The sequence below is a fragment of the Peromyscus californicus genome, unplaced genomic scaffold (genome assembly GCF_007827085.1).
Source record: "Peromyscus californicus insignis strain IS unplaced genomic scaffold, ASM782708v3 Scaffold_1__1_contigs__length_55948999, whole genome shotgun sequence".
NCBI classification, from domain to species: Eukaryota; Metazoa; Chordata; class Mammalia; order Rodentia; family Cricetidae; genus Peromyscus; species Peromyscus californicus.
The window spans coordinates 19,133,987-19,158,874 of record NW_026294492.1 but is presented as its reverse complement, the minus strand read 5'-3'; the positions used below and the strand labels follow the sequence as shown (position 1 = coordinate 19,158,874).

The following is a 24,888-nucleotide window of genomic DNA, read 5'->3' as shown; positions in this document are numbered from 1 at the left end:
TGACTCGAACCCTCAGGGCTTGAGACAGAAGGCCCACTGGAGCTTGCTGTCTTCTGGCTAGCTCGGAAACCCAAACTCCAGGTTCGGGGAAGAGACCATGCCTCAAAGGACCAGGAAGAGAGTGGTGGAGAACTCCTGGGCACTCTTCTGGCCTCTGCTCAAGCGAACACACGCACACACAGTTGCTTTTTGTGTTTGCTTGTCTTTTCGAGACAGGTTCTCTCTGTGTAGCCCTGGCTGTCCTGGAACTCACTCTGTAGACCAGGCTGGCCTTGAGCTCACAGAGATCCACCTGCCCCTGCCTCCCAAGTGCTGGGATTAAAGGCATGCACCATCACCACCACCTGGCCACACTTGCTTTTATATGCGCACAATACACATGTACACTTACATGCACACAGGCACACAATAAATAAGAAAAAAAAACTCTGGATATTTCTATAGCTAAAAAAAAATTTTGTCTTTGTCTTCAACTAAATAGTTTCTTTCAATTTATTTTCTTTGTATTCATTAGAATGTCACATTTTAAAACAGTTTGAAAAACTTTGAAAACTTTAAAAAAATAAATAAATAAAGCAAAACCAGAAGAAGTTTGATCCCCTCTTCCCTGTCCATTTTCTTCCCTGTTGTGACCCACCCTTCCTTTTCCTCAAGGCTCAGAACGTGGATTCAGCTGTGTGCAGCTCTTGCCCTGATACCCAGATAGCTTTGGAAAACAAAGTTAGTATTTTATTTCAAATCTCTTTTAAAGTTTCAGCTTTAATTGTTTGTGACTAATTCAGTGCTCACAGTGCTGTGGAAATTTCATGTAACTGTACAGTAACAAAAACTGTCAATATGAAACTTTGTTTTGTACATTTGTAACTTCTAATATTTCCAGGGGTTTTTTTGTTTTTGTTTTTTGTTTGTGTGTTTGTTTTTTTGTTTGTTTGTTTGTTTGGAAACAGGTCTCACACTGTAGCCCTTGCTGACCTTGAACACACTTTAGCCCAGGTTAGCTTCACACCTGAACAGATGTCTCTGCCTCCCAAGTGCTGGTAATACAGGCATTACACCATAACTTTAACAGTTACAGACCCACAACGTACAGGCAAAGGTAGAGAGGGAGGCTGGACTCTACCTGGATCACCAGCAGAGGACATTACCTATCACTTAACTCCTTTCATAGACATCAGCACTTTTCCTGTAGTTGGCAGACAGACACACATACCCCACTGGAACAGATACTCCCAATATTCCTGGGGTTCCAGTGCACACCATAACCAGGGCCCTCCAGGGACTATGCTTTTCTACCCTGTGATTTAAAAGTCCAAGAGAGGATTCCTGGGGCCTAGATTGTGTTCCTGCCTGTCGTAGGCATGTGGAATAGGCTATGCCCTTGAGAGCTGCATCATCAAAACAAGCATAGGGGCATTTCTCTTGCTCTCTCTTTAAATAATAAGGCCATGTTGTCAAGAAATGACAAGGCCCCGGGACAGGAAACGATGAAGCTATGTTCATATGTGCACACATTGCACACACACCCACATACACACACCTTCTCAGACCTGCTTCTGCTCCCACGATTTTCCTCCCGTAAGGCAGCTCTCTGTTTTACTATAGATGCTATCACGCCTTTCTTTCCTGGGCCCTTTCTGCCTCCTGTGGAAAGTGCCAGGTTGAGGATATCTAGGTTGAAGCCATTGGTCCACATCAGATCTGAGTGTCTTTTGTTACTCTTCAGTCCTTTAAGCCATGTACCAAATAATACACTCTTTTTTCTCTAAGTGATACATTTAAATACTTGCACGGAGGTAAAGGTCTGCAAATAGACTGAGCACGGTGCTTCATGCCTGTTATCTCAGCACTCAGGAGGCAAAGTCAGGGGATTGGAAGTTCAAGGCCAGTCTTGGCTACATGAGTCTCAAGAAAAAAAAAAAACCAAAACTAAACCCCCCAAAGATCTGCAAATATGATGGTTCCCGATTAGAAAAGGAAGGAATGGAAGCCAACAGATGACATGGTATATTAAGTCACACCTGCCTGTAGTTCTTTCTGAAACACCACCAAAAACTACAGACCCAGATGCGGTGAAGCAAGCCTTTAATCCCAGCACTTGCGAGGCTGAGGTAGGCAGATCTCTACATAGAGAATTTCAGGCCAGCCAGAGCTCCTCCTTAGAGAGACCCTGTCTCAAAACAGATAAATAAATAAGAACTACAAAGAAAAGCAAGCTATAAGAGGAAGCAGTAGAGCCGGGTGGTGGTGGCGCACGCCTTTAATCCCAGCACTCGGGAGGCAGAGCCAGGCGGATCTCTGTGAGTTCGAGGCCAGCCTGGGCTATCAAGTGAGTTCCAGGAAAAGGCGCAAAGCTACACAGAGAAACCCTATCTCGAAAAACCAAAAAAAAAAAAAAAAAAAAAAAGAGGAAGCAGTAGATTTTAGAAGTAGCCAAGCAAGTGAATGAGTGGTTTTGAAGGAGCAGACTAGAGAAAATGAGACCAGAGGTGTAGCTCCGTGGTAGAGCATCTGACCAGCATGTATGGGGCCCTGGGTTTGACCTCCAGTCTGGGGCAGTAGGGAGGATTCTTGAAGAATGTTGTATGCCTCCATGGGAAGTCACCGTTTGCTAGGAACCCTGGGTAAGGGCAAGGTATCATCACTTAGAACTTTCTTACTTCGACATAGACTTTACAAGAGGGAAAAGTTTTTACATACCAGAAAGCACCACAGTGTAAAATACTATTCCTGAACTATGGGAAGTTTCGAGGTAGGCTACGCTGTGATAGCGCCCAGGTGGCTTGCTGACCGGGGAAAGCTCACTGGGTCACCCTCGGAATCCAGTAGAACAGGGAAAACCACAGTCTGCTGGCTTTTTAGATGGAGAGCAAGAGAGATGTGGGGAAACAGTGAAAGGAGGCAAAATGGAATTGGCTAAGCCAGAGAGTAGCCATAAATGTGGCCTCGGCCCACGGAGTGGCTTCCCAGCTATAAAAAGAGGAAAATCGAGTCTGATTAAAAAGCAGGAATTAGTGAAGGTTGCAGGAGACAACTGGCTGGTTTGCATTCTTCATGAGAAGCCCTCCACGTCAACACAGGAATTATGTTTTTTCTCCAGTCTTCTTTTGAAAGATAGAAAAGCATAGTAATTAAAAATTAACACATTATCGGAAGAAACTGCAGGGCCCTCAGTGTTGGCAGGCACCCAAAGCCGTCCCGGGCCTGGGCAGTCTGCCAGTTTTCAGCCTCTTCTGGGTTGGGATTAGATTCCATTTCCATGTAAGATTTAAGGTGGACTTTTTTTTTTTTTACCAGTTCTAACTCAGACTGGTACAAAGAGAAAACTTGAATATTTCCAGACAGATAGTTGCAAACATAATATTGAAAACTCGAAGCAGACAGAAGCAGAGTAGCGGGTCCTTTCCTCCTCTTGTTGGACTGAGGCCCGCATCACATCTGAACAGGTCATGGCAGTACAGTGTGAAAGGAACTAGGGTGGAATACCGCTCATTGTTCAGTTCCAGCCGAGAGGCTCTGGGGTGGTGCGTGTGGATGCCAGGCTCTGGAGATTCTGTAAATCGGGCGGCCGAGGAAGAGGAAAGATAATGTTCTGGGTCCCTTCCTGGCTTTCATTAAGGTAACGTTGGTCAAACACAGGAGGGAAACTCGAGCAAGAAGCCAGCATGCTTATTTTGAGTTAGAGGTGCCTGTGGGACACCATGGTGTTCTTAGTACCTAGTTCTCCCATCTCCCAGCAAAGGGCATGCCAATGCTTAGATCCAGCAGATGACCCGTGGAAGCTGCGCGCGCGCGCGCGCACACACACACACACACACACACACACACACACACACACACGATTCTCCCTCCCTTTGTTCCTGGACACACACACACACACACACACACACACACACACACACACACACACACACACGTCTCTCCCTCCCTTTGTTCCTGACATTGTCTCTGCTTTTCTCTAATTATGATCTCCCCCACGCCCCCCTACCCCCCCCCCCCCCCCCCCCCCCCGTCCCCACCTCCCTGTAACGCCTGTTTCAGTCATTGGTTGGTTTGGTTTTTTGAGATGGTCTCATGTAGCCCAAGCTGGCCTCAAACTCCACAGCTAGGGATGATACTGAGCTCCTGCTCCACCACCCACGTGCTGAGAATTCAGTTGTGCACCTTCGTGCCCAGTTTACGCAGGGCTAGGGCATGAAGCCAGGGCTTCATATGTATTATGTGAGTGCTCTACAAACTGAGCTACACTCTCAGCTCCGCCCCGCCCCGACATACACGGTTTTTTACACAGTTTTCATGTGCTCTGTGGGCTTTTTGTTCACTTTTTCCTTGCCTCCTCCTGAGGAGCCGCCTCAGGGCTGCTGCTCTTGGGCGTTTGTGCTCTACCTCGGCTTTGCACACCAGAGGAAGATCCTGTAGCGGTGCTGAGTCCCCTCTCATCCCACCCAGGCTTCCTGTGCTTACCCAGAGATGGGTCGGCTTTTTTTTTTTTTTTTTTTTTTTTTTTTTGAGGTAGCAGTGTTTCTGAGACAGGGTTTCTCTGTGTAGCCCTGGCTGTCCTGGAACTCACTCTGTAGACCAGGCTGGCCTCGAACTCAAGAGATCTACCTGCCTCTGCCTCCCGAGTGCTGGGATTATTTTCAATAGCAAACTATCAAACCATCCCAGCCTGCTTTAGCTAGTGACGCATATTGAGAATGAGTCACGGCTGTGGCCCTGTTTATCTTTCATGGAACTTGTGTCTCCACCTCAGCCTCCACTTAGTCCTTTCTTCGCCAAGAGGGATTTGTTTGTTTTTTGGTTTTTTGGGGGTTTTTTTGTTTTTTTTTGAGACTTGAGTCTGATGGTGTTACCATCCTAAAAAGAACCTTACAGTTGCACGTTCTTCTCCATCTTGTGATAATACCATCCCCAGGCTAGCCATACTTCCATCCTTCACGCTAACCGTAGAGCAGCCACTAGTCACACGTGCCTATTAAGGACTTAGACTAGGGCTGATGTGACATAGGAGATTGCTTTAATTTCATTTTAATCAATGAGCGGTTAAAAACCTGCATATGGGGTGGCAGTGCCGCACGCCTTTAATCCCAGCACTCAGGAGGCAGAGCCAGGCGGATCTCAGTGAGTTCAAGGATAGCCTGGTCTACAGAGCAAGATCCAGGACAACAGGCACCAAAACTACACAGAGAAACTCTGTCTCGAAAACCAAAAAAAAAAAAAAATACCAAAAAAAACTGCCTATGGCTGGTGCATGTGGAAAAGAAAGAGATACGTTTTGTCTCTTTTTCCTTTGTTGTGATCTTCATTGGCAAAGGTTTTTGCTGTGGTCAGTGTGAGGTAAAGTCATTTGGCAGACTCTGAGAAAACGGCACCTCACCGTTTCATCAGGGAAGGTGAGCGGTGTTGACAGGGCTGAGATGCCCTTCTCTGTCACCTGGCTGGTCAGGTTTGCGGAGGACCTGACAGGTCATTTGGCCCGTTTGTCTTTCTCCACGGGTTCTTATTGGACAGCATCGTTTGTCCTCGTTGGCTTATGTTGCAGTAAGGACCCAGAGGCAGTGAATCAAAAAGATGTCCCTCTCCAGCCCCTTTCACCTCTCTCCACGTTTGGTCCTTCGCGAAGAGATCGAGGTTGGGGAGATGGCTTGGTGTGGAATAGCCCTTGCTGAGCAAGCGTGAGGACCTAAGGTAGGAAGGATCCCAGCAGCCTCGTTAACAAGCCAGGTGTGGCCGTGTGTAACTCCAGCATTGCTGGGGGCTGGAGCGGGGACAGGAGGCTCCATGGGGCTTGTTAGCTACCAACTTGGCTCTAGGTCAGGAGGAGGCTGTCTCAAAGGAGTAAGGCAGAAAATAGAGAATAGTAGAGCAGGACACCAGACATTGTCCTCTGGCCTCCACACGCATACATGCATGCACACACACACACACACACACACACACACACACACACACGCACACCGTGGGTATGTACACACACACACACCATGGGTATGTACACACACACACACACACACACACACACACACACACACACACACACGCACGCACACACGCACACCGCGGGTATGTGTGCACACATGCACACCGTGGGTATGTACACACACACACACAAACACACACACACACACGCACACACACACACCGCGGGTATGTGTACACACATGCACACCATGGGTATGTACACACACACACACACACACGCACACGCACACACACGCACACACGCACACCGCGGGTATGTGTACCCACCCACACACATGCACATGTTCCTTATACACTCTCCCTGCACAAAACAAAAATGAATCTGAAAGGAAGAGAAGATACAATCCAGATGGGGACATTCTGTCAACCCACCTCTCCCACACTAATGCCCTGACACTGTGTTTCTTTTAGTGACAGGAAAAAAGCAGCTCGATTTGCCCACAGGACTACTTACAGTGTCATAGACGAGAGCGGCATTTTTTTGCCTTACAGAGCTTGGAGTCTCAGCATTTGGAAACGACTGTTGCAGTACACTGATGAATGTTCTTATTGTACATTTTGCCATAGAGGGATGGATGTCCCTTGACCAAGGGTGATCCGCAGCTACTGCCTCCTACCAGAACTCTACCCTGCTGTTTTCAGTGTGCCCCTACCCTGTCTCCATCTCCAGAAGGGCTTTCCTGATGAAGTCATTGGGTATTCTGGTTATTTGGCGTGAGAGTTTTGGGGTTTTTTTTTTTTTTTTTTTGGGGTGGGGGTAGGAGTTCTGTTTTTGTTGTTGTTGTTGTTGTTTAAGGTGTTTAAATTTTATTTGGCGTGTATCAGTATTTTGCCTGTGTGTGTGTAAACCACACGTGTTGTAATGACTGAAGAGAAGAAGATGGTGTCAGGTATCCTGGCACTGGGGTTACAGGAAGAGTTGTGAGCCCCTGTGTGGGTGCGAGGAATTGGACCTGAGTCCTCTGCAAAAGCAGCAGATGTTCTTAACCGAGGAGTAATCCCCCGGTCCCTGGGTATTTGTGTTTTAATTAGACTCCCCCTAGATGTCTTCCAGCCCCTTTGACAGGGGCCAGGTTTCCCCGGCTCTAACAAAATGGTGACATTTCTCTGAATCTGAGTGCTAGAAGGAGCCAGAGGATTGTCTTCGGCTCTGCTGTTGGAAGCCGCTGGTTTCATCGGCCAAGCGTGTTAGATGGCCTTGCTAACTGAGCTGTGTGACGTGTCTTCTTAGAAGTGCTTCGTTCCATTTGACCCAAGGGTCTTTTTCCCTCCTCGTCTTGCATTTAGAAGACGAAAGAGGAAAACAATAACCAAGTTTCCGAGGAACTGAGTTTTTTGTTATGATCTAGATTCCCGTGTAGCTGAAGTTTGATCTCTTCCTCCTCCCTTCCTTCCCCAGCTCTAAGTTCCTGTAGCTCTACGGTTCCTTGTGTGCTGGGGTTCTTCGGGTCTCTGCTCTGTGCCTCCTGCTGCTTGCTCCCCTTAGTGATTCCACATCTTAATTCCCAACCACATCACTTTCCCAAGTTTCACTCAGAAACACTGGGCTGTGTCGCAGGTATCTCAAGCTCCAGACGTGTGTGCCCGAGCTACCCTTCCCTCTGGAACCTCTTCCTCCTCATCACCTCCTCCCAGTGAAGAGCAGCTCCACTTAGCTCTTTTCTGTTCTGCTCCAACAAGCAGTCACCACATCACTATTTTGATCTTCATGGAGTTATAATTTAAATGTAATTAAATTCTCCAATTCAGTGTACATACCAGTAGTTGCTTTGTTTTGCATTTGACTCTTTTTTTTTTTAATTATTTATTTGAAGCTGGGCATAAGGCTTAATCCCAGCGCTTGGGAGGCAGAAGCAGGCAGATCTCTGTGAGTTCAAGGCCAGCCTGGTCTACATAGTGAGTTCCAGGACAACCAGAGCTATACATAGTGAGAACCAGTCTCAAAGCAAACAAAAAATTTTATTTGATATGCACTTTTGAAATTTGTATTATATTTTTAGCCAGGTGTGGAGGTTCACACCTTTAACCCCAGCACTCAGGAGGCAGAGGCAGGTAGATCTCCGTGAGTTTGAGCCAGCCTGGTCTCTATATATATTGCTCTATGTCAGCTAAGAGTATATAAAGAGAATTTGTCTCAAGCTCCCCCTGCAAAAAACCAATAACTTGTAATATGTTTCTATGTGTTTGGGAGAGGGAGGCATATGCAGGCCAAAGGATAGCCTGTGGGGATTGGTTCTCTCCGTCTGTCATGTGGGTCCCAGGGGTCAAGTTCTAGTATCATCGGGCTTGCCAGTGAGCACCTTTCCCTGCTGAGCTGCATTTGACTTTCGATTTAGCTCGTTTTTATTACCTTGTTTCCTAAATATTGGCTCTCTCGTTCTCACTTTGACCAGTTACTTCCTGTGGCTCTCTGACCTGTTCTTGTGGATTGGCCTTCGTTCATTTTGTAGGGCAATTGTCTAGTATGTTTTACCATATTCCCTCCAAACTTAGACCAAATCGGAAAGCACCTGAGACCTGTGTGGCCGTATGTATAACCACGAGCCTGGCAGGAACAATGCAAATCGTATGTTGTAGCTTGGAATGGGCCTGTTAGATATGGAGCACCTTGCAGTCGATCCTGGGCTAGCGTGGGTTACCAGGAAATAGAACATGGTAATTCCAGAGTTTCTCTTCCCTGGACTGTGTCACCGTGGAAAGAGTGTAACTACCGTTCTTCGTCTCTCACCAACATCACAGTGCATCCCTAGGGACACCTAAAATTCATCCAGGGCACAGAGGACTCTGGAACATAGTTGGAGTGTAAGTAGGTTTAAACATTAGTCAAACCAGTCAGTGTGGCTCTGGGCTTCTCTGGTTCCTAATATTGACCCAAATTTGAAACTAGAAAACAGACTTCCAAACCTTGCAGAGATGTTGGCATAGTGAGTGAGATGTGCCTAGCCTTAGACTAATTTTCAGCCACCATATAGACTGCAAACTGTATACCCTGCAAGTAACAGCCTGGCTTTGTTAATAAAGTTTTATTGCCACACAGCCATGTCCATTTGACTACATGTTGTCCACGGCTGCTTCCTCCACAATGGCAACTGAACAGTTATAACAAAGACCCCCATGGCCTCCAGAGCCTAAAATATTCAGTACCTGGCCTTTTGAGAAAAGCAGCCACTTTAACTTTGTGAATTTAGAGTAAGGATGCTGAGATGATAAGCTGTATTTCTAAAGACACACTGCTCTTATTAGACTCTGGAATACCATAGCCAAGAAATAGAACTCTGGAAATCAGTCTGTTATGGTTCATTATTGAATTCAACACAGGAGATAATGACCTCCAATTACAGCAGGTTTCAGAGGCCCCTCGCATCTGTTTCATTAATAGTATCTTCTGATTATTGCAGCGGCCGGGGGGGGGGGGGGGGGGGGGGGGGGATCAAAGGTACAAAATTTGACCCCTGTGAAATTATTTAGAATCTCAAATATGGAGATGACTCTTACTATTACTTCACTTCAGCACGCCCATGGGCCTGGTAATAGGAAGGAGGGGTATGGCTGAGTGTCTGAACGCTCTCAAACCAAGAGTATAATAGACATTTTCCTCGGAGCCGCTGGTCCTTAGTAATTGGGAGGACTGCTTCCACCGAGGCAGACAGTGTTAGTGAATAATTGTCCACCCGTGCATTAGAGGTCACTTGATGCTTTTAGCCTTCCTTGGAGGTCAGTCCCCTCAATGTCTAGCATTCTGAATAGAAACGAAAGAGTTGCAAGACTGACGTCATCGTCTTAACTTCTGTCATAGTGTCGCCATCTAATCTAAACATCTAAAACTCCCCATTTCACATTCTATTTTCTGCCCAGCGTTTATCATCATCGTGTGATTATACTGTAAAATTATTACTCGTGGGCTAGCGAGACGGCTCAGTGAGTAAGAGCGCTTGCTGCCCAGCCTGAGGACCTGAGTTCCACCCTCGGAACCCACGTGGTAGGAGGAGAGAACCGGTGTCACTGAGTTGACCTCTGACCTCCACACTCGCCATGGCACCCTTGTGCCCACACATGTATGTGCATGCACAAAAGGAGTGATTTTTGGAAATGGTTACTCTTCATCTCCTCCACTAGAGTAGAAGCTGATTCAGTTGCTGTCAGTAATTAATTAGGTCTAAAGAAATAATCATGCCTGAGTGTGTTTGGCACATGCTTCTCATCCCAGCATTTGGGATGTGAAGGCAGGATGATCAAGAGTTCAGCACCAGCATGGTGGCACACTCCTTTAATCCCTGCACTTGGGAGGCAGAGGCAAGCTGACCTCTGGGTTCAAAGCCAGCCTGGTCTATAGAGGGAGTTCCAGGACAGCCACAGTTACACAGAGAAATAAACCCTGGTCTCACGAAAAGAAAAAAAAAAAAAAGAGTTCAACACCAGCCTTAGCCACTTATCAACCTCATGAGACCAACATGAGGTGTATGAGACCATGTCTGAAAAAGGGGGGCTATTGAGGTGGCTCAGCAGGGAAAGGCTTAGGCCACCAAACCTGACAACCAGTTCCCTCTCTGGGACCCACATGGTGGAAGGAGAGAACCAACCATGAGGTTATCCTCTGACCTCTCTCTCTCTCTCTCTCTCTCTCTCTCTCTCTCTCTCTCTCTCTCTCACACACACACACACACACACACACACACACACACACACACACACACACACACTGTATTCGATACTTTTCTGTTGGCTGTGACAAAACACCGTAACCCAGGTAATTATTATGTAAGAGGTTTGGCTTATAGCTTCAGAGGGTTAAGCATCCATCGTGGCAGGGAGGCAGAGCAGCAAGCAGCCGGCATGGCGGCCGGCACAGGAAGCTGAGAGCGCCTATCTTCAAATGCAGGCCTGGGCAGAGAGAGCAGGCTGGAAGTGGTGAGAGGCTTTTACTATTAAAGCCTGTCCCCGGCGACATACTTTCTTCAGTTTCACCACCTAAACCTCACCAAACATCACCACCAACTGGGGACCAAATGCCTGAGAGCATGGGGGGCATTTCTCATTTAAACCATCACATGCTTTAAAAAAAAAAAAAAAAAAAAAAGGAAATTCAGGGCCGCAAAGATGTGTCAGTGGGCAGAAGCACTTGCTGTACAAACGTCCCTGGGATCCATGAGGAAGCCAGATAGAATGGGGCGTATTTGTAACCCCAACACACCTAGTATACGATCAGAGGCAGAGACAAAAGACTCCCCTGGCGGCTTGTAGACCAACTAGCCCACGTTGGTCAGCTGACAGCTGCAGTCACTCCAGCTCCAGGAGATTCAGTACCCTCTTTTGGCCTCCAGAGGCACCACCCTGATGCACACAAACTCATGCTTGCACAAATACACATTTACACGTAATTAAAAAAAGAAATAAAATATTTTTTAAATGCTAGGAACTTGCAGGTGTGGTGGTGCACATCTGTAATCTCAGCACCCGGGAGGCAGAGGCAGATGGAGCTCTGAGTTCAAGGCCAGCCTGGTCTACAGAGCGAGTTCTAGGCAAGTCGGGGCTGCATAGTCAGACCTTGATACACACACACACACACACACCTACACACACACCCTAAAACCATAAGATAAACGGTTGATGGAGGGGGCAGGGCACAGTGGAGCAGTATGGCCAATAATGTCATCCGTAAGTCTGCAGTAGATGTCATCTTGAATGTTGCTGAAGAATGAAGCGACCACCAAATTCTTGTCTTTTCTCAAAACAAATGAGCAAAACCTTAAGCCTCTAGATGTAATCACAGAGAATAGAAAAGCAAACGAACTCCACAGAAAACCACCAGTGGAACCAAGAGTATTCCACGAGGTTCACAAACACACGAAAGAAGCAGGGGAAAGAGAGAGCTTCGCGGGATTGAAAACAGAAACGTGTCAATCAAACACAAATTGAAAGAGACATATCAACCAAATGTAGTGGGAACCTACTTTGAATGATGATTTTTTTTTCTTCTTTTACTGAAAAGGACATTTTGTAAGATCTGAAAGTCTTTCAAATGGGCTTCAGACATTAGAACAATGCCAAAATTACTCGATGTAGTAGCGTCGAGATCCTATGAGACATTTTCATTATCTCACAGGGGTTCCCCGGGTAAAAGGTTGCCTGACATCTAATTATGATTAGATCTAGGTGCCTCGGGCACCTTAGGACAGGAAAAAGGTGACTCGGGAGAAAGGGGCCTGCAAGGTGGCCCAGTGGGGGGAAAGCTGCCAACCTGGTGGCCTGGATACCTTGATACCTGGAACCCACCTGTGGGAGAAGAGAACCGACTCTCCGACCTCCACGTATGCACCGTGTCCACGTACGCACCACCACCCGAGAAATGAATGAATGCAATTATAAAACAGTAAAACTGGGAAAGGAGGGCTAGAGTAAACAAGATTGATTGAGTGGTGAGGTTTGTTCAGGTTTGGCGATGGATGCCTGGAGGGCAGTCGTTAGATTACTCCGCAATGCCATCACTGCTGTAGACAAAAGGTGGTGGTGGTTTTTAAGCTCCGATCTTCCAGAGGCTCGCTGTCCTGTCATACTGTTAGATGCAATTCTGAGGCGTTCATCCAGGTGCTGGTTCTGTGAGGACACTCGCTTCTCAATAGAATAGAGAGATACCTCAGCTGGCGGGTAGCGTGCAGTGATGCTGGAAATTCTTAAGTGTAGAAAAGAGACGTAAGAGCGTACCATTAGGGTGCCACTCAGTAATAAGTGGATTGACTGTGCCAGAGGGCTTTTCCTAAAGAGTAATTCTATCCCAGAGCCCACATCCTGGGCAGAACTTGGGGAGCAGGGTTCCCCCTCCAGGACATGTTTCAGTCGACCAGATCGGAAACAGAAAAGACCGCTGTGGAGTGGTGGGGTTGGCTCTCCATGACCTAACACCATTATTCCATTATGCATTGTGGTTTTATTGTTTCCCTTATCGTGATTTGTTTTGTCTCTTCTTCTTTTACGTTCACTGGTTTTAACCCATGTTCATTTCTCGCCCCCTGTGCCCATGTCACCCTTGCTGTCTTTGCCTCCACCGTTCCCAGGTTACAGTGTAGCCAGGACATGCCCCATCCCTTGGCCGATGAGCATGCGCTGATAGCCTCCTATGTGGCCCGTCTGCAACACTGCACACGGTTAGTGGCCAGAGCAGCCGCAGCAGCCGCCCCGGGAGGGAGCACGGCCAAGGCTGCTCGGAGGGAGGGAGGGAGGGAGGGGGTGAGGTCTGGTTCCCGGGGTTGCCAGCAGCAGCAGCAGCAGCAGCGCTCTGCATGTGTGGTGTCTGAACAGCTGCCAGCTGTGATTGGCAGAGTTAATTGCCAAAGCATTGGCTTCCATAAGAGAAGGAGCCCGGCCAAGCCTGGCACTCACCTCAGCATGGAGTTAGAAAGTCTCCTCTGCCGTAAGGCACAGTCCCTGCTGGTCCCTGAGAAGCTTGAGGTTCCAAAGCTGGAACGTCCTCAAAGGAGACCCATTTTTTTTTATGTCCTCTTCTTGGACAGTTGTCATTGAGAAAAATGTACATAGGGAAAGGACCGTTTGGGGCCAGGGAGATGGCTCAGCAGGGAAAGGCCTTTGGAGATAAACATGATAACCCAGGCGGTAGAAGGAAAGAACTAGTTCCTAAACATTGTCCTCCAGCTCCACTGGCATGCCGTCGTAGCCTGCCAACACACACGCATGCATCCACATCATACACAAAAGTAAAAACATACATAAACGAAAAGGACTGTTTTAAAGGTTGCATTTCATACTATTTCCAATTACCACTCTGACTAAGCAGCAACATTATTTAGGGGCATTTCCCTCTCCTTAAAGTCTTGGGGGAACAATCAGGTCCTACAAACTCCCAGGTGAGTTTGATGGGCTTCTCCTGTGGGCGGGAGAAAGGAGTTGATAATCGCATACTCTGTCAGAGAATTTCCATGTGCACCAGATGGTATCTGTGTACTTCTCCCAGCCTCTTGGTCTCTGAGAACAGAACTGTTTATCTCAGGCAGGGTAAGTAATGTTCTGTCAGTAAAGGCAGTTGCTCAGGGTGCTTGAAAGCGTCCGTGGTAACCCATGGTAGCAGAATATTGCAGAGGCTGCTGCTTGATATTTCAGCCCATGAGTTTGTGACAGGTTTAGCTAGCATCCTCAAGTCCCTGAGCAAGGATTGGTGACCACTGGTTCAGAAAGAGCAAGAGGAATGGATGAGTACTGCATCCTCTATGGTCTACAGTCTAAGGAAATGAGCCCCATACTGCCTCTTATTCCATTATGCATTGTGGAAGGAACCAGAGATTTCTTGGCTGATTATAAAACTGTAAGTCGACTGGAACAGACAGATAACAAACCGATGACTGTTTTGTTTTGTTTTATTTCATGGCACTAGTGATTGACCTGGGGGCTTCATATGTGCTAGAAAAGTACGTTACCACTAAGCAATATCCCTAGCCCTCTTTTTACTTTTGATTGGGGAACAAATTACCCAGGCTGTCCTTGAATTCAGTTTGTGGTCCAGGCACACCTTGAACTTATGATCCTCTTGCCTTAACGTCCCATGTTGCTCTGGTCAAGTCATCATCATTATCCCTCTCTCCCTAAAGCTTCTTAGTGGGCATGGTGGCTCATGGCTGTAATCCCAAAGAGGCTCACTGTGAATTCAAGGCCAGCCTTAGCTACAGAATGGAGCCTGACTAAAAAAAGAAAAGAAGTCAGCTTTATCTGTGGAGCTGATTTTCTTTTATCCGGTACCGTATTATCTGGTACCTCATCTACATGGGTCCTCAGATTGTTACAATAATGGATGAGGATGGACACAGTGACACACACTTGTAATCCCTGTTCTGGGGAGACTAAGGCAGGAGAATTGGGATCTATCTGGGCAATAGAGAAATAACTCATCCCCACCCCCACCCTACCCCCACAAAAATAGAGAGGAAGAGGATGGGCTAGTTCACTTCAAACTGGACCCATGTGTGAAATGAGCATCGTGTGGCAGGAGAAAGGGTGTTCAAAGGGAATGTCTAGTACCATGGACTCTTTGCAACTTGACAGTCTTCTTGGCCAACCCTGGCTGGGATTCTCCTTCTTCCTTCAGTCAGTGTTAGTATTTTCTTAGCTGTCTGTTTTTTGTGGTCCCATAGTTTTCTTAAAGACCTAACTCTACAAAGTTAGTTTTCCCAAACATTTGGTTAGAAACCCCCATCTCGGGTTTTTGCAGGATGTCTTTTTTCAGCCCTCCATTCAGAAAGAAGTTGCCCCTTTGCTGCTGTGGATGCATGGGGTATGATCTCTGCAGCCTCATTATTTCCCTGAATCCCCTCATCTGAGAAGACTGAGTGTCTGTGACCCCGATGTCTACTTGTTATTATCATTCTTAGTCATAACCCTTTCTCCTTGAGGAACAGAAGAAGAATTAGAGATGTCTAACAGATACCTATTGGATTTTATCTCCTTGGCAGTGTCCTGGACAGTCCTAGCCGATTGGATGAGGAGCACCGGCTTATAGCACGCTATGCTGCCCGACTGGCTGCAGAGGCTGGAAACATGGTACGTGACTGGAGGATGCCAGGAGAGTACCAGAGTGTAGCGTCATTGAATATGCATATTACTTAGGGGAATAGTAATTGTGACACTCATGAGAGAGGGTTACTGGGGAATAGAAGTAGGGGGCTGTGGAGGAAGAGAATGAAGGAGACTTTAATTTTATCTGTAATGTTCTCTTTGAAACACAGATCAAGAAAAATAATCAAACAGAATCTAGTTACTCAAAAATATCAATACATTTAGTGTAAACTCCTAACAATACCAATCAAGGGGAAAAGAGAGGCAGTACAAATTACCAATGTCAGGAATGAGAGAAGGGATATCACTACAGATCTTACAGAAATTGAAAGCAGGAGAAGAAATATTATCTTCAATAAAATTAATAACCCAGCCAGGTATGGGAGTGAATGCCTTTAATCTCAGCACTCAGGAAGTAGAGGTGGGTAAATCTCTGTGAGTTTGAAGCCATCCTGGTCTACAAAGGGAAATTCCAGGCCAGCCAGGGCTGCACAGTGTAACCCTGTCTCAAAAAAAAAAAAATTAAAAAAAAAAAGAGGTTAGCACAGGTGCAATGTGACTATTTCTTGAAAGACACACACACACACACACACACACAAATAACATGAAAATTAGGCCAAAAAAAGTTAAATGTTAAAGAAATTGAATTCATAATTAATTTCCCACAAAGAAAACTCCATACCCTGATGACTTTACTGTTGAATCTATCATGCTTAAAGGATGGGGGAAAATGTGAAAAGGCGAATACTCCATGATCAGCTTAATTTATCCAAGGTATGCAAATTTATATTCTATGTTAAAAATGAATCAGTGTAATTCACATTAACAAATTAAAGAAGAAATTTGTGAAATCATTTTAGTAGATGCAGAAAAGGCATCTGGCGTAGGACAGACTTCTTCCCCTGAGCAGTGCCTAAACACACAAACCTCCCGCTAGTGTCAACATTTAAAGACTAGATTCTGGAACGTTCCTCCCTATACATCCTCCTGGTCTAATTTTACTATCTCTGTTTACAGTTAGTTGCATTAGAAGTCTTAGCCAGTGCAACACAAAGCAGAAACTCTGAAAAGAACAATGTTCTTTGAAAGTAACACCATCATCTCCAGAGAGTGCTTTAGAACCTGTGTAAACACTTGACGGTAGAGCTACAAGATAAAAGTGTCTAAAGAGACTGGGAGTGTATGACTCAGTGCTTGAGTGCTTGCCCTGGATTCAGTCTCCAGCGCCACCAACAATAAGATTAATAACAATGAAAGGGATTTAAGACCGAAAGGTATAAAACACTGCTAAAAGAAATGAAAGAGAGCCTATGTCAGTTGAGAGGTGTGTCATGTTGTTGACTGAAAGATTTGGTGTTGACCTAAGTGTATATCTTCAGACTGACTTACAGAGGCAATACCAGTCAGAGGCCCAACAGGTATTTGGTTTTGGTTGGGTTTTAGGAATCTAAGTATATAACCACCCTAGCTGGCCTCTAACGTCCTGGGTAGACTAGGCATGTGTTACTGTGCCATACTCAACAGGCTTCTGTTTGTTGCTAAATTGGCAAACTCATTTTAAAATATGTTTAGGGAACTAAAGGACCTGTCTTAGTTTGGGTTTCTATTGCTGTGAAGAGACACCATGACCACGGCAACTCTTACAAAGGAAAACATTTAATTGGGGCTGGCTTACAGTTCAGAGGTTCAGTTCATTGTCAACATGCAGGCAGACATGGTGCTGGAGAAGGAGCTGAGAGTTCTACATCTTGATCCAGTAGAAGTAGAAGCAATCAGTAGAAGAGGCGTGCCACACTGGGTGTGGCTTGAGCATCTATAAGACCTCAAAGCCCACCTCCACAGTAACACACTTCCTCCAACAAGGCCACACCTACTCCAACAAAGCCACACCTCCTAATAGTACCCCACCCTATGGGCCAAGCATTCAAACACAAGAATCTGTGGGGCCATACCTATTCACACCATCACAGAACCCAGTGTAACTATGTCAGTCTTGAAAGAGAACAGAGTTGGCAAATGTCACCCTAGGTGAAACCAAGGCCTGCTTTAAAGCTCTAGTAATCAGGAAAGTGAGGTTTAGCCAGGCATTGTGGCACACACCTTTCTAGCACTTGGGTGGCAGAGTCAGGTGGATCTCTGTGAGTTTGAAGGGCTACTCTGGTCTACACAGTGAGTTCTCTGTCTCAAAAAAACCAAACAGACAAACAAAAAAGTGAGGTCTAGCCAAAAGATGGACAGATAAACCAAGGAAACAGGATAGAGCATCCATAAAATAGACTCCCAACAATGACACAAAAGCAATTCTGTCAGGAAAGGGAAATAATTTTTTAAAGATTTGTTTTTATTTTATGTATATGGATATATGTATATGTTTTGTTTTGTTTCTTGCCTACATGTGCATCTGTGTACTATTCACTGCTCTAGAGGTGGTGCGACCTGGGATAGATAGAGTCGATAAATGAGGAGGACTAACATCTCATGCAATAGATAATTTTATTCTAAATAATCACACAGAGTCTTATTCTTACTTATCAATGCTGGCCTTAGCTTGGCTTGTTTCTAGCCAGCTTTTCTTAAATTATCCTGTCTACCTTTCACCTCTGGGCTCTTACTTTTTTCTGTTTCTGTACATCTTTTCTTTCATTTTTATTCTGTGTCTGGCTGTGTGGCTGGCCCCTGGTGTTCTCCTCTCCTCCTTTTCTTCACTCCTCTCCCTTCTCTTTTTCTTCTTCTATTCATTCTCTCTGCCTGGCAGCCCCGCCTATCCTTTCTCCTGCCTCGCTATTGGCTGCTCAGCTCTTTTTTTTTTTTTTTTTTTTTGAGCTTTCCAATGCCTCTTGGCATTTCTTTTTTTTTTTTTTAATTTTTATTTTGCAATACAATTCAGTTCTACATATCAGCCACGGATTCCCTTGTTCTCCCCCCCTCCCGCCCCCCTCACCTTCCCCCCAGCCCACCCCCCCATTCCCACCTCCTCCAGGGCAAAGCCTCCCCCGTGGACTGAGATCAACCTGGTAGACTCAGTCCAGGTAGGTCCAGTCCCCTCCTTCCAGGCCGAGCCAAGCGACCCTGCATAGGCCCCAGGTTTCAAACAGCCGACTCATACAATGGGCTGCTCAGCTCTTTATTAGACCAATCAGGTGTTTTAGGCAGGCAAAGTAACACAGCTTCACAGAGTTAAACAAATGCAACATAAAAGAGTGCAACACATCTTTGCATCGTTAAACAAATGTTCCACAGCGTAAACAAATGTAACACACCTTAAAATAATATTCCACAACACAACAGACAATTTATACTCTGAGGGTTAAGAGGAGTCACATGAGTAAAGTGTCCAATCACAAGGACAAGCTGCATGTGGCAGACAAGCCGTTCATGCAAAACCATGTTTTTCTATAGCAGCATATAAACAAGTAATAATACACAGTTGTAATGAATAATCTGAAGTAAACTCATTCTTATCTGCTATACTTTGGAGGAACACAAAAGCACATTCCAGGAACAATTTTGTGTTTTTGAAGAAACTGAGGTCACAAAATTCTTGTCTTGTTTCCTTGGAGTTTTCTCATAAGCACTCAGAATTCTCCTCACACAACTCCATTCTTGGACCGTGTTCCAGCTGTGTACCATGCATGTGTGGGAAAAGGCCAGAAGAAGGCATCAGATCCTCTGGAACTAGAATTACAGGTGTTTGTTAGCCATCCTGTAGGTGTTGGGAACTAGACCTGGGTCCTCTTGAAGAGCAATCAGTGCTCTTAACTGCTGAGGCATCTCTTCAGGCCCAAATTTCTCTTTTATAAGTTATTGATGTTAAAAAACTTGGGGTGAGGGTGCTGGAGAGATACCTCAGCAGTTAAGAGCACTTGCTACTCTTACAGAGGACTGGAGTTCAAGTCCCAGCACCCACATCAGGCAGCTCACACCAGCCTGTAACTCCAGCTCCAAGGGATTCAGTGTCTGTTTCTGGCCTCTGTAGGCACCTGCACTCACGTGCACAAATCCATACACAGAAACACACGCACACATAGAATCAAAAATAAATTTTTTTTTACTTAAAAATCAGTCATTGTGTTAATGAAATATCAGGCACAACTGAAAATAAAATTTGTGAGCTAGAAAATATGTATAAGAAAAATTTCCAAACCTTGAGACAGAATGGCTTGTGTGGTAACCCCTGCTGCAAGTTCAAGGTCAGCCTGAGCTATATAGTGAATTCTAGGCCATCCTGGGATATGTGAGAATCCTGAATGTGAGAATCCAAAGTTCATGATCATCATCTCCTGCACTGGGAATTTGAAGCTAGTTTGGGCTACATGAGACCCCAGCTCAAAAGAGGAAAAAAAAAAAAAAAAAAGAAAGAAAAATCTCCAAAACACAACACAGAGTTGGATAATGTGAACTAGTATGTTCAGAGATGGAGTAGAGAGAACCAACAGCCATCTAACTGGAGTCTAAACACTTCAGAATTAGGGTTAAACGCAATGGTTAAAATGAGTCCTCGGGAGGTTCTTCTTGGAGTCACGAATGATAGTGGGAGGCACTGCTGCTTGGTTTTAGAGTGCTTTCCTGGTTTGCACAGTTGCTGGCTTCCGTCCCCAGGACCTCAAGAGTAAGAGAGAGAGAACGTACTGTTTACAAAGGATTGGTAATTTCTCCACAGCGACAACGGGATGATTTTTCATAAATGGTGGGGAAAAAAAAGCTTTATTCAAAGATACAATGTCTGAGTATATCCTATGTTGCTAATTCCTTTATAGGGAAAAACAGTTGAGTGTCATTACTGCGCTGAGAAGAGCTGGTTAAAATGGTAAAGGGAAAAGGAGAAACATACTCCAACCGGCTTGGGAAGGTGACAGACAGGATGATGATGCATGTTAACAGAGTGGTACTCAGGACTCACACTTCCTGACTGTGCACTAGGTGGCAGTCACTCCCCTAAGTGCTCTGCAGATCTTAGCTAATCGATTATTCAGAACGGTCCTGTTTCCTGTGGCCTGAGAGATAAACACCCAGGGTTGCAGTCTCTAAGTGGCTAAGCTGGGCCGGGGATGCCCTTTTTATCTCTCAAACACTGATAACTTAACTGTTAAAGGTTAAGGTTCTGGATGAAAAGAAGTAACCAAAAAAAAAAAGAAAAGAAAAGCAGAGAATTAGATGCTAGGTGAGATGAACCAAAACCTTGGACTCTCAGACACTTCCCGGTAAAAAGAACCAGGCTTTCCCAAAACTATCTCAGCTTTTGTAAAGGTCCGGGGGTGGAGGTGGCAGGGTTTGGAGGCTAGTCCTAGAGAGAAGTGAAGCAAAGCAGGAGCAACATGGTCAGAGTTGACAGTGTGTACCCAGTCAGGTTTCCTTCCTCAGGAGGAGGTAGACTTGCTTGCCGAAGCTGCTAATGAAGGTTCTTGATGCGTCTCTTCTCCCCAAAATGATCCCTGTTGATTTTTTTTTTCTTGAGAATCTAATATTGGGCCACACAGCTGACTCCAATATTGCAACTGTAAAGGTTGGTGGAGTGGAAGAAATAACAGTCTAGGGGAAACGCAGAGCAGTGTGGGAGAGGCGGGTAAACCTCACACATGCCCTCAGTTGGTCGGTCACCACCGGTCAAGTCACCATTTTAGAAATCACATTCATGAGTCAGTGAGTTGAGATGGGCTGCACCGTGCCTGAGTTCCAGCTAGTGTGCTGACTGCGGAAGATAGCCCGGTTGACCCCACAGGGTGCTTTAAAACACCGTAAATAAGAGGCAAAGCCTTTTCACCCCAGGTCCTGGTCTCCCTTGCCATGAACCCAGATAAGGATGTTTACACCCACTGGCTTCCATTGCCTGCCTGCCGTTGAATTGTCGTGACAGTGATCACGGCTCAGAGGAGCTGGAGGCCAAGTGCTGAAAGGGTCCCTTTCATCTTAGTTTATTTTGCCAAGTATGGCTATCTTCTAAATATCGGGCCTCTCGAGGATTCTTCCTCACCAGCTCTCTGCCTGACACAAAACCCCTAATCCTCTAATCTCACCCTGATACAAGTGCTTTGCATGAAGTGGGTGTAATGCTCTGAAGAGTTTGTTCATAGCCCACCAGATAGGCCTTGTATTGATTTTTTTTCTCGCAGGCCTTCTTCCACAGAGAGAGGCTGGTCAATCATTTGTGCAGGCGGCACACACCCCGTAGAGCGCTTCCCCAGAGCCACTGGGCGGCTTCAGCCTTGGTGTCCGACAGACCCCGCAGCACCTCAGGCTGACGCTTGAAGAAGGGCACTGTGGGTGTCTCAGGTGTGCCAGGAGGACTCATTTGTTTTCCTAGAGTGCCTAAGTCTCTAAAAAAAAAAAAAAAAGGAAATGGAAAAACCTGTGCTGTGTGGTGAGTCATAACAGTAACAGCCGAGTCTTAGTTCTGTCACTTGCCCAGCACTGGATGCGAGCTGATTGTTTACTCTGAAGGGTTTTCTCTTGACAAAAATAAAAGTTAAACCCATTACGGAAACGGGGAGGGGGAGGGGAAAGCATTGCCCATTGCCATTCTGCCTCACGTTTAAACATTTCTGAGAGGCCTCGGCCACAGGAGCATCCCCATGTCTTCTCAAACTTCAGGGATCAACAGTATCTGAGCTGGGTTTTGCACACGCATAATGACTTCAAGCCCCACTAAAATAGTCCCTGCAAAACCCGGCCACATAATGTAATCATACATGAAGCACTTTAAAATGTGTAGGCTTTGCCTCTGACCTACTGAATGGGAGCCTCTGGGTTTAGGGCCCATCTGTCTTTACTGAAGAAGAAAAAAAAAAAAAAAGAAAGAAAGGAAGAAAATTCGATGTCTTCTGATTTACAGCCAGCCTGGGAAACACCATCTTAAACAGCATTATTGGATTCCGGGGAGAGGTTAATAACCCATAACCCTCCGCTTTTCCTCTAGGAGGTGGGATTGTGGGCACACTGCCCAGGGGTACGAAGACAGTGTAATGGCTCTCGGGGACATCTCTTTGGACTCATCCTGTCAGGTTCATACAGGTCAAAGCCACTGGTCTCTTTTTCAGGAGGCTACAGAAATGCATACTAGACTCCATCTGGCTGTGGACGTGTAGCATTTGCCCAGTTCCGTCAGAGGGACCTTGTTTCTTACCCTGTATCTGTCAGATGTGTCTCCTCCTCCACAAACGTGGTGTAGCTCCGTGAGACTCTTGAACCAGAGAGGATGCTGATGTCTGAGAAGCACTGTCTTTCCTAGGAGGAGAGGGACTGCAGCCTAAGTGGACCCCACTCTACATTCTCACATGGAGCCGTTAGTCTCCATTATTAAAATTCCCCTCCCCCACTCCACATGGTTTGTTACATAGTCTAGTCTAGGCTGGAACTAGGTTACTCTGTAGTCAGTGCTGTCTGTGTGTGTGTGTGTGTGTGTGTGTGTGTGTGTGCAAATGCATGCATGCATGTGTACTCCTAATGAGGACATCAGAATCTCCTGGAGCTTGAGTCACCATTTAGGAGCTGCCCATTGTGGATGCTGAACTCCAGTCCTCTGGAAGAGCAGCAAATGCTCATAACCGCCAAGCCATCTCTCCAGCTCCAGACAACTTTAGGAGACAGATAAGATGCCTAATGTGATTTACAAATGAGAAAACAGACGCAGCAAAGTTGAGTCGCCTTACTGAAGGTCTGCACTAGACTTGAGAGAGTAAATATAGGTCTGTATGACGTCATGTGTCGGTGAAGATCACCTTGCGCCTTTGCAGCATTGGTATTTTAACATACATATCATCAGTGTTTTTGCTAAGTAAATTGAGGGGGGGGTGTTGTTGTTTGGGGTTTTGTTTGGGTTGAGTTTTTTTTTTTTTTTTTTTTTTTGATTTATTTATTTATTATGTATACAGCATGTATGACTGCAGGCCAGCAGAGGGCACCAGATCTCGTTACAGATGAGTTGTGAGCCACCATGTGGTTGCTGGGAATTGAACTCAGGACCTCTGGAAGAGTAGTCAGTGCTCTTAACCCCTGAGCCATCGCTCCAGCCCCCTGGGTTGAGTTTTTTGAGACAGTGCCTCAAACTTGATATGGAGCCAGGGATGACTTTGAATTCATAATCCTCCTACTTCTACCTCCCAAGTGCTGGGATTTCAATTGATTTGCTTTTAAGAATTGTTTTGTTTGTTTTGTTTGTTTGGGGGAGCTGTAGTGGCCAGAGAAGTACTTGCAAGACTCAGTTTCTTCTTTCACCATGTGGGTCCCAGAGACTGAACATCTGTCATCGGGTTTGGTGGGAGGTACCTTCACCCACTGAGCAGGCTTTGCTGCTTGAAGGGAAAGGAGGGGAGGGGAGGAGGGGGGTGCTAGAGCGATGGCTCAGTGGTTAAGAGCACTGAGTCATTCTTTCAGAGGACCTAAGTTTGCTTCCTAGCACCCATATGGCAGGCTCCAGGGGACCTGACTCCCCCTCTGACCTCCACTGCCATACATGTGGTGCATAGACATACATGTAGGCAAAAACACTCATACACATAAAAAAATAAAAATCTAAACACAAAGCCAAAAGCATATAGGAGGCATTCTAAGATGCTGAGGTTTTGTCTGTTCAGAAGGTTAAGGTATCTTGGAAACTGGAGTAATGACCCCTAGGGGCCGCTATGTGGGGGTTAGGAACTAAACTCACCAGTGCTCCTAACCACTGAGCCATCTCTGTAGCCTTTGTTTTCAAGACAGAATCTCACACGGTATCCCAGGCTAGCCTGGAACTCACTGCGTAGCTCAGGCTAGCTTTGATTGTGGTAATCGCCCTGTCTCAGCCTTCCAAGTCCTGAGATTACTGGTGTGAGCCACTGCCCTGGGCTTAGTTTGCTGTTCTGTTTGAGCTTCTCAGGTCTCCTCCACAGCCCCAGATCTGGCCAGAGTTTCCTCACCTGGGGGCCTTCTGGGAAGAGAGAGGTCAGGCTCTGGTTAAAGGAATTGCCCTGTAATAGAAGCCCTCTTCCATGAATGAGAGGTTGGACAACGATCAGAGGTTGGCTCTAAATATTTAAAGAGCTGTTTACTGAAGTATGAAGTATGACAAGCACTTTGTGTAAAGATACTTCAGAGTCCCGTTAACAAATTAGTGTGAGCTTAAGGAAATTGATATGTTTCCTATTGTCTGCTTAAAATGTTCATTTTTTTCAAAAGTAGGTTAGAATGGGGAACCATAAACACAGTCCGAAAGTCTCAGCACTGCTGTGTGTACACTCATGCATAGTTTCATGATGAGGTCTCCTAAGCGCAACTTGTCTGCTTTGCATGAAGCGATCTTTCTTTTCTTCCCGCTTCCCCTTTCAGCTCTGTGCTGAAATGACCGCATGGGAACTGATAAACTCTTGACTACCAAAT

The 24,888-nt window shown here is 45.9% G+C and overlaps 1 protein-coding gene across 12 annotated transcripts in view; it reads left to right on the top strand.

Moving 5' to 3' along the window:
* Window positions 1-24,888, top strand: part of Dtnb (dystrobrevin beta) — a 193,176-nt gene that overhangs the window by 122,525 nt on the left and 45,763 nt on the right. For 8 of the 12 annotated variants that reach the window (XM_052746026.1, XM_052746036.1, XM_052746029.1 and 5 more), the window contains exons 10-11: window positions 13,032-13,121; window positions 15,435-15,522. In XM_052746026.1, the coding sequence (XP_052601986.1) occupies window positions 13,032-13,121; window positions 15,435-15,522 (178 nt within the window). The remainder of the gene's footprint in view (window positions 1-13,031; window positions 13,122-15,434; window positions 15,523-24,888) is intronic. The other 4 variants (XM_052746038.1, XM_052746035.1, XM_052746037.1 and 1 more) reach the window with 1 other exon arrangement.